General features: G+C 67.7%; 1 protein-coding gene across 2 annotated transcripts in view; it reads right to left on the bottom strand.

Annotated features, from left to right (window-relative positions):
- The window catches only part of LOC137327517 (1,4-alpha-glucan-branching enzyme-like), a 426,685-nt gene extending 418,758 nt beyond the window's left edge, over positions 1-7,927 (bottom strand). The window contains exon 1 of one of the 2 annotated variants that reach the window (XM_067993414.1): positions 7,746-7,927. In XM_067993414.1, the coding sequence (XP_067849515.1) occupies positions 7,746-7,837 (92 nt within the window). In that variant the 5' untranslated portion in view covers positions 7,838-7,927. The remainder of the gene's footprint in view (positions 1-7,745) is intronic. The other variant, XM_067993415.1, reaches the window with a different exon arrangement.
- Positions 7,928-8,409: the final 482 nt, after the last annotated feature.

Genomic DNA, 8,409 nt, shown 5'->3' with positions numbered 1-8,409 from the left:
TAAGAAGAGAGGAGAGAAGGGAGGGGGGAAAGAAGAGAGGAGAGAAGGGAGGGGGGAAAGAAGAGAGGAGAGAAGGGAGGGGGGAAGAAGAGAGGAGAGAAGGGAGGGGGGAAAGAAGAGGAGAGAAGGGAGGGGGGAAAGAAGAGAGGAGAGGAGGGGGGAAAGAAGGGAGGAGAGGAGGGGGGGAAAGAAGAGAGGAGAGGAGGGGGGGAAAGAAGAGAGGAGAGGAGGGGGGGAAAGAAGAGAGGAGAGGAGGGGGGAAAGAAGAGAGGAGAGGAGGGGGGAAAGAAGAGAGGAGTGGAGGGGGGAAAGAAGAGAGGAGAGGAGGGGGGAAAGAAGAGAGGAGAGGAGGGGGGAAAGAAGAGAGGAGAGGAGGGGGGAAAGAAGAGAGGAGTGGGGGGGGGGGGGAAAGAAGAGAGGAGTGGGGGGGGGGGGGGAGAGAGATGAGAGGAGTGGGGGGGGGGGGAAGAAGAGAGGAGTGGGGGGGGGGGGAGAAGAGAGGAGTGGGGGGGGGGGAAGAAGAGAGGAGTGGGGGGGGGGGGGGAGAAGAGAGGAGTGGGGGGGGGGGGAGAAGAGAGGAGTGGGGGGGGGGGGAGAAGAGAGGAGTGGGGGGGGGGGAGAAGAGAGGAGTGGGGGGGGGGGGGAGAAGAGAGGAGTGGGGGGGGGGGGAGAAGAGAGGAGTGGGGGGGGGGGGGGAGAAGGGAGGAGTGGGGGGGGGGGGGGAGAAGAGAGGAGTGGGTGGGGGGGGGGAGAAGAGAGGAGTGGGTGGGGGGGGGAGAAGAGAGGAGTGGGGGGGGGGGGAGAAGAGAGGAGTGGGGGGGGGGGAGAAGAGAGGAGTGGGGGGGGAGAAGAGAGGAGTGGGGGGGGGGGGGAGAAGGGAGGAGTGGGGGGGGGGGGAGAAGAGAGGAGTGGGTGGGGGGGGGGAGAAGAGAGGAGTGGGTGGGGGGGGGGAGAAGAGAGGAGTGGGTGGGGGGGGGGAGAAGAGAGGAGTGGGTGGGGGGGGGGAGAAGAGAGGAGTGGGGGGGGGGGAGAAGAGAGGAGTGGGGGGGGGGGGGAGAAGAGAGGAGTGGGGGGGGGGGGAGAAGAGAGGAGTGGGGGGGGGGGGAGAAGAGAGGAGTGGGGGGGGGGGGAGAAGAGAGGAGTGGGGAGGGGGGGGAGAAGAGAGGAGTGGGGGGGGGGGGGGGAGAAGAGAGGAGTGGGGGGGGGGGGGGGAGAAGAGAGGAGTGGGGGGGGGGGGGGAGAAGAGAGGAGTGGGGGGGGGGGGGGAGAAGAGAGGAGTGGGGGGGGGGAGAAGAGAGGAGTGGGGGGGGGGAGAAGAGAGGAGTGGGGGGGGGGGGAGAAGAGAGGAGTGGGGGGGGGGGGAGAAGAGAGGAGTGGGGGGGGGGGGAGAAGAGAGGAGTGGGGGGGGGGAGAAGAGAGGAGTGGGGGGGGGGGGAGAAGAGAGGAGTGGGGGGGGGGGAGAAGAGAGGAGTGGGGGGGGGAGAAGAGAGGAGTGGGGGGGGAGAAGAGAGGAGTGGGGGGGGGAGAAGAGAGGAGTGGGGGGGGGAGAAGAGAGGAGTGGGGGGGGGGGGAGAAGAGAGGAGTGGGGGGGGGGGAGAAGAGAGGAGTGGGGGGGGGGGGAGAAGAGAGGAGTGGGGGGGGGGGGGAGAAGAGAGGAGTGGGGGGGGGGGGAGAAGAGAGGAGTGGGGGGGGGGGGGAGAAGAGAGGAGTGGGGGGGGGGGAGAAGAGAGGAGTGGGGGGGGGGGAGAAGAGAGGAGTGGGGGGGGGGGAGAAGAGAGGAGTGGGGGGGGGAGAAGAGAGGAGTGGGGGGGGGGGAGAAGAGAGGAGAGGGGGGGGAAAGAAGAGAGGAGAGGAGGGGGGAAAGAAGAGAGGAGAGGAGGGGGGGAAAGAAGAGAGGAGTGGAGGGGGGAAAGAAGAGAGGAGAGGAGGGGGGAAAGAAGAGAGGAGAGGGGGGGGAAAGAAGAGAGGAGAGGAGGGGGGAAAGAAGAGAGGAGAGAAGGGAGGGGGGAAAGAAGAGGAGAGAAGGGAGGGGGGAAAGAAGAGAGGAGAGGAGGGGGGAAAGAAGGGAGGAGAGGAGGGGGGGAAAGAAGAGAGGAGAGGAGGGGGGGAAAGAAGAGAGGAGAGGAGGGGGGGAAAGAAGAGAGGAGAGGAGGGGGGAAAGAAGAGAGGAGAGGAGGGGGGAAAGAAGAGAGGAGTGGAGGGGGGAAAGAAGAGAGGAGAGGAGGGGGGAAAGAAGAGAGGAGAGGAGGGGGGAAAGAAGAGAGGAGTGGGGGGGGGGGGAAAGAAGAGAGGAGTGGGGGGGGGGGGGAGAAGAGAGGAGTGGGGGGGGGGGGGAAGAAGAGAGGAGTGGGGGGGGGGGGAAGAAGAGAGGAGTGGGGGGGGGGGAAGAAGAGAGGAGTGGGGGGGGGGGGGAGAAGAGAGGAGTGGGGGGGGGGGGAGAAGAGAGGAGTGGGGGGGGGGGAGAAGAGAGGAGTGGGGGGGGGGGGAGAAGAGAGGAGTGGGGGGGGGGGAGAAGAGAGGAGTGGGGGGGGGGGGAGAAGAGAGGAGTGGGGGGGGGGGGGGAGAAGGGAGGAGTGGGGGGGGGGGGAGAAGAGAGGAGTGGGTGGGGGGGGGGAGAAGAGAGGAGTGGGTGGGGGGGGAGAAGAGAGGAGTGGGGGGGGGGGGAGAAGAGAGGAGTGGGGGGGGGGGGAGAAGAGAGGAGTGGGGGGGGGGAGAAGAGAGGAGTGGGGGGGGGGGGAGAAGGGAGGAGTGGGGGGGGGGGGAGAAGAGAGGAGTGGGTGGGGGGGGGGAGAAGAGAGGAGTGGGTGGGGGGGGGGAGAAGAGAGGAGTGGGTGGGGGGGGGGGAGAAGAGAGGAGTGGGGGGGGGGGGAGAAGAGAGGAGTGGGGGGGGGGGGAGAAGAGAGGAGTGGGGGGGGGGGGAGAAGAGAGGAGTGGGGGGGGGGGGAGAAGAGAGGAGTGGGGGGGGGGGGGAGAAGAGAGGAGTGGGGAGGGGGGGGGAGAAGAGAGGAGTGGGGGGGGGGGGGGAGAAGAGAGGAGTGGGGGGGGGGGGGGGGAGAAGAGAGGAGTGGGGGGGGGGGGGGAGAAGAGAGGAGTGGGGGGGGGGGGGGAGAAGAGAGGAGTGGGGGGGGGAGAAGAGAGGAGTGGGGGGGGGGGAGAAGAGAGGAGTGGGGGGGGGGGGGAGAAGAGAGGAGTGGGGGGGGGGGGGAGAAGAGAGGAGTGGGGGGGGGGGGAGAAGAGAGGAGTGGGGGGGGGGGAGAAGAGAGGAGTGGGGGGGGGGGAGAAGAGAGGAGTGGGGGGGGGGGAGAAGAGAGGAGTGGGGGGGGGAGAAGAGAGGAGTGGGGGGGGAGAAGAGAGGAGTGGGGGGGGAGAAGAGAGGAGTGGGGGGGGAGAAGAGAGGAGTGGGGGGGGGGGGAGAAGAGAGGAGTGGGGGGGGGGGGAGAAGAGAGGAGTGGGGGGGGGGGGAGAAGAGAGGAGTGGGGGGGGGGGGGAGAAGAGAGGAGTGGGGGGGGGGGGGAGAAGAGAGGAGTGGGGGGGGGGGGGAGAAGAGAGGAGTGGGGGGGGGGGGGGGGGGAGAAGAGAGGAGTGGGGGGGGGGGGGGGAGAAGAGAGGAGTGGGGGGGGGGAGAAGAGAGGAGTGGGGGGGGGGAGAAGAGAGGAGTGGGGGGGGGGGGGAGAAGAGAGGAGTGGGGGGGGGGGGAGAAGAGAGGAGTGGGGGGGGGGGGAGAAGAGAGGAGTGGGGGGGGGAGAAGAGAGGAGTGGGGGGGGGGGGAGAAGGGAGGAGTGGGGGGGGGGGAGAAGAGAGGAGTGGGTGGGGGGGGGGAGAAGAGAGGAGTGGGTGGGGGGGGGGAGAAGAGAGGAGTGGGTGGGGGGGGGGGAGAAGAGAGGAGTGGGGGGGGGGGGGAGAAGAGAGGAGTGGGGGGGGGGGAGAAGAGAGGAGTGGGGGGGGGGGAGAAGAGAGGAGTGGGGGGGGGGGGAGAAGAGAGGAGTGGGGGGGGGGGGGAGAAGAGAGGAGTGGGGAGGGGGGGGGAGAAGAGAGGAGTGGGGGGGGGGGGGGAGAAGAGAGGAGTGGGGGGGGGGGGGGGGAGAAGAGAGGAGTGGGGGGGGGGGGGGAGAAGAGAGGAGTGGGGGGGGGGGGGGGGGAGAAGAGAGGAGGGGGGGGGGGGGAGAAGAGAGGAGTGGGGGGGGGGGGAGAAGAGAGGAGTGGGGGGGGGGGAAGAAGAGAGGAGTGGGGGGGGGGAAGAAGAGAGGAGTGGGGGGGGGGGAAGAGGAGAGGAGTGGGGGGGGGGAGAGGAGAGGAGTGGGGGGGGGGAAGAGGAGAGGAGTGGGGGGGGGGGAAGAGGAGAGGAGTGGGGGGGGGAAGAGGAGAGGAGTGGGGGGGGGGGAAGAGGAGAGGAGTGGGGGGGGGGAAGAAGAGAGGAGTGGGGGGGGGAGAAGAGAGGAGTGGGGGGGGGAGAAGAGAGGAGTGGGGGGGGGCGAAGAAGAGAGCAGTGGGGAGGGGGAAGAAGAGAGGAGTGGGGGGGGGGAAGAAGAGAGGAGTGGGGGGGGGGAAGAAGAGAGGAGTGGGGGGGGAGAAGAGAGGAGTGGGGGGGGGCGAAGAAGAGAGCAGTGGGGAGGGGGAAGAAGAGAGGAGTGGGGGGGGGAAGAAGAGAGGAGTGGGGGGGGGAAGAAGAGAGGAGTGGGGGGGGGAAGAAGAGAGGAGTGGGGGGGGGCGAAGAAGAGAGGAGTGGGGGGGGAAGAAGAGAGGAGTGGGGGGGGGAAGAAGAGAGGAGTGGGGGGGGAAGAAGAGAGGAGTGGGGGGGGGAAGAAGAGAGGAGTGGGGGGGGGAAGAAGAGAGGAGTGGGGGGGGGAAGAAGAGAGGAGTGGGGGGGGGAAGAAGAGAGGAGTGGGGGGGGGGAAGAAGAGAGGAGTGGGGGGGGGGAAGAAGAGAGGAGTGGGGGGGGGGAAGAAGAGAGGAGTGGGGGGGGGAAGAAGAGAGGAGTGGGGGGGGGGGAGAAGAGAGGAGTGGGGGGGGGGGAGAAGAGAGGAGTGGGGGGGGGGGGGGAGAAGAGAGGAGTGGGGGGGGGGGGAGAAGAGAGGAGTGGGGGGGGAAGAAGAGAGGAGTGGGGGGGGGAAGAAGAGAGGAGTGGGGGGGGGAAGAAGAGAGGAGTGGGGGGGGGAAGAAGAGAGGAGTGGGGGGGGGGAAGAAGAGAGGAGTGGGGGGGGGGAAGAAGAGAGGAGTGGGGGGGGGGAAGAAGAGAGGAGTGGGGGGGGGGAGAAGAGAGGAGTGGGGGGGGGGAAGAAGAGAGGAGTGGGGGGGGGGAAGAAGAGGAGTGGGGGGGGGAAGAAGAGAGGAGTGGGGGGGGAAAGAAGAGAGGAGTGGGGGGGAAAGAAGAGAGGAGTGGGGGGGGAAAGAAGAGAGGAGTGGGGGGGGAAAGAAGAGAGGAGTGGGGGGGGAAAGAAGAGAGGAGTGGGGGGGGGGGAAGAAGAGAGGAGTGGGGGGGGGGGAAGAAGAGAGGAGTGGGGGGGGGAAGAAGAGAGGAGTGGGGGGGGGAAGAAGAGAGGAGTGGGGGGGGGGGAAGAAGAGAGGAGTGGGGGGGGGAAGAAGAGAGGAGTGGGGGGGGGAAGAAGAGAGGAGTGGGGGGGGGGAAGAAGAGAGGAGTGGGGGGGGGGGGGAAAGAAGAGGAGTGGGGGGGGGGGAAGAAGAGAGGAGTGGGGGGGAGAAGAAGAGAGGAGTGGGGGGGGGAAGAAGAGAGGAGTGGGGGGGGGAATCAGACCGGATTATGAGAGAGGCAAGGAGTGGGATTTCTAAGGCTTTAAGATGTTTATATAAACTTTCCATATCCAGTTTACCTTGGAGAAATTTTCAGACAACCTCCGTAAAAGCAAGATTGGCCTGAAAGTGGACAGACCGTGTCCATGAGAAAAGAAAAGAGAAGTGGGAATAAAGAGAAGAACAGCTGATCCAAGTTGCCCTTTAACTTGGCATCTTAACTGGTGACAGCTGCGGCTTGGCCTGTCAGATACCAGGGCAATGGACAACAAGGCTACAGCGCCCAGGGCCCAACAGCGCCCAGGGGCCAAAGAATTTCAAAGCTGACTCCGTTATATGAAGTGCACAGCAGGAATGCTACAAAATATAAAGAGAGAAAAGACAAGTTATTACTATAGGTTTAATAATATATCAGAACAGTGGATTTTAGGGGTAGGTTTTCTCAGAAGGTGTAAGACTGATCACAAGCACATGGATGGTTTTTTACCTGAAATGGGTCAGCATTTTTGAACCAAAATGAAAGTCTCACTCCAAGTAAGCCAGACCGGGGGGGGGGGGGGGTAACAGACAGACAGACAGAGACGGGGGGGGGGGACACAGACAGACAGACAGAGACGGGGGGGGGGGGGGACACAGACAGAGACGGGGGGGGGGGGGGGGGGACACAGACAGACAGAGACGGGGGGGGGGGGGGGACACAGACAGACAGAGACGGGGGGGGGGGGGGACACAGACAGACAGAGACGGGGGGGGGGGGGGGGGGGACACACAGACAGAGACGGGGGGGGGGGGGGGGGGGGGGACACAGACAGACAGAGACGGGGGGGGGGGGACACAGACAGACAGAGACGGGGGGGGGGGGGGGGACACAGACAGACAGAGACGGGGGGGGGGGGACACAGACAGACAGAGACGGGGGGGGGGGGACACAGACAGACAGAGACGGGGGGGGGGGAGACAGAGACGGGGGGGGGGGGGACACAGACAGACAGAGACGGGGGGGGGGGGGGGACACAGACAGACAGAGACGGGGGGGGGGGGGGGGACACAGACAGACAGAGACTGGGGGGGGGGAGGACACAGACTGGGGGGGGGGGGACAGAGACTGGGGGGGGGGACAGAGACTGGGGGGGGGGGGGACAGAGACTGGGGGGGGGGGGACAGAGACTGGGGGGGGGGGGGACAGAGACTGGGGGGGGGGGGGGACAGAGACTGGGGGGGGGGGACAGAGACTGGGGGGGGGGGACAGAGACTGGGGGGGGGGGACAGAGACTGGGGGGGGGGGGGACAGAGACTGGGGGGGGACAGAGACTGGGGGGGGGGGGGACAGAGACTGGGGGGGGGGGGGACAGAGACTGGGGGGGGGGGGGACAGCTGGGGGGGGGGGGACAGAGACTGGGGGGGGGGGGACAGAGACTGGGGGGGGGGGGGGACAGAGACTGGGGGGGGGGGGGACAGAGACTGGGGGGGGGGGGGACAGAGACTGGGGGGGGGGGGACAGAGACTGGGGGGGGGGGGACAGAGACTGGGGGGGGGGGGACAGAGACTGGGGGGGGGGGGACAGAGACTGGGGGGGGGGGACAGAGACTGGGGGGGGGGGACAGAGACTGGGGGGGGGGGGACAGAGACTGGGGGGGGGGGACAGAGACTGGGGGGGGGGGGACAGAGACTGGGGGGGGGGGGACAGAGACTGGGGGGGGGGGGACAGAGACTGGGGGGGGGGACAGAGACTGGGGGGGGGGGACAGAGACTGGGGGGGGGGGGGACAGAGACTGGGGGGGGGGGGGACACAGACAGACAGAGACTGGGGGGGGGACACAGACAGACAGAGACTGGGGGGGGGGGGGGGACACAGACAGACAGAGACTGGGGCGGGGGGGGGACACAGACAGACAGAGACTTTATTGGTTGTTTAGTGCGGCGCCGCCCCCGGGCGGACTGAAGCAGACCGGCGGTGAGCGGGTTAAAGCGCGGTTCCCGGGCCGGGCCGGTCCTACCTCCTCCGCAGGTCCTCGCTGTACTGCTCGAGGTGAGGGTCAAGCCGGAGCAGCCCGTCCAGCTGGGCCTCCGCTGGTAACCCCGCCGCCATCTTAGCAACAGCCCTTCACTCGCTGTCCGAGCAACCGAACCGCACAGACCGGAGCAGCGGAATGCCGAGCAACCGCTCGCTGGGGGAGGGGCTAGGGGAAGGGGCGGGGCAAGAGGGGAGGGGCTGGAGCAATAGCGAGTGAAGGATTGAGATGGAGGGGTGGAGTTAGGGAGGGGGTGGAGTTAGGGAGGGGCGGGGCAGAGAGGGGGTGGAGTTAGGGAGGGGGTGGAGTTAGGGAGGGGCGGGGCAGAGAGGGGGTGGAGTTAGGGAGGGGCGGGGCAGAGAGGGAGGGGTGGAGTTGGGGAGGGGGCGGGGCAGGAGAGGGAGGGCAGAGTTGGGGAGGGGGAGGGGCAGGAGAGGGAAGGCAGAGTTGGGGAGGGGGAGGGGCAGGAGAGGGAAGGCAGAGTTGGGGAGGGGGGAGGGGAGGGAGGGGTAGAGTTGGGGAGGGGGAGGGGCAGGAGAGGGAAGGCGGAGTTGGGGAGGGGGAGGGGAGGGAGGGGTAGAGTTGGGGAGGGGGAGGGGCAGGAGAGGGAGGGTGGAGTTGGTAAGATTCGGGACAAGAAGGGAGGTAG

This window comes from Heptranchias perlo, chromosome 11, assembly GCF_035084215.1.
Source record: "Heptranchias perlo isolate sHepPer1 chromosome 11, sHepPer1.hap1, whole genome shotgun sequence".
Taxonomy (NCBI): Eukaryota; Metazoa; Chordata; class Chondrichthyes; order Hexanchiformes; family Hexanchidae; genus Heptranchias; species Heptranchias perlo.
The sequence above is the reverse complement of the archived record's forward strand: the minus strand, read 5'-3'. Positions and strand labels throughout refer to the sequence as shown.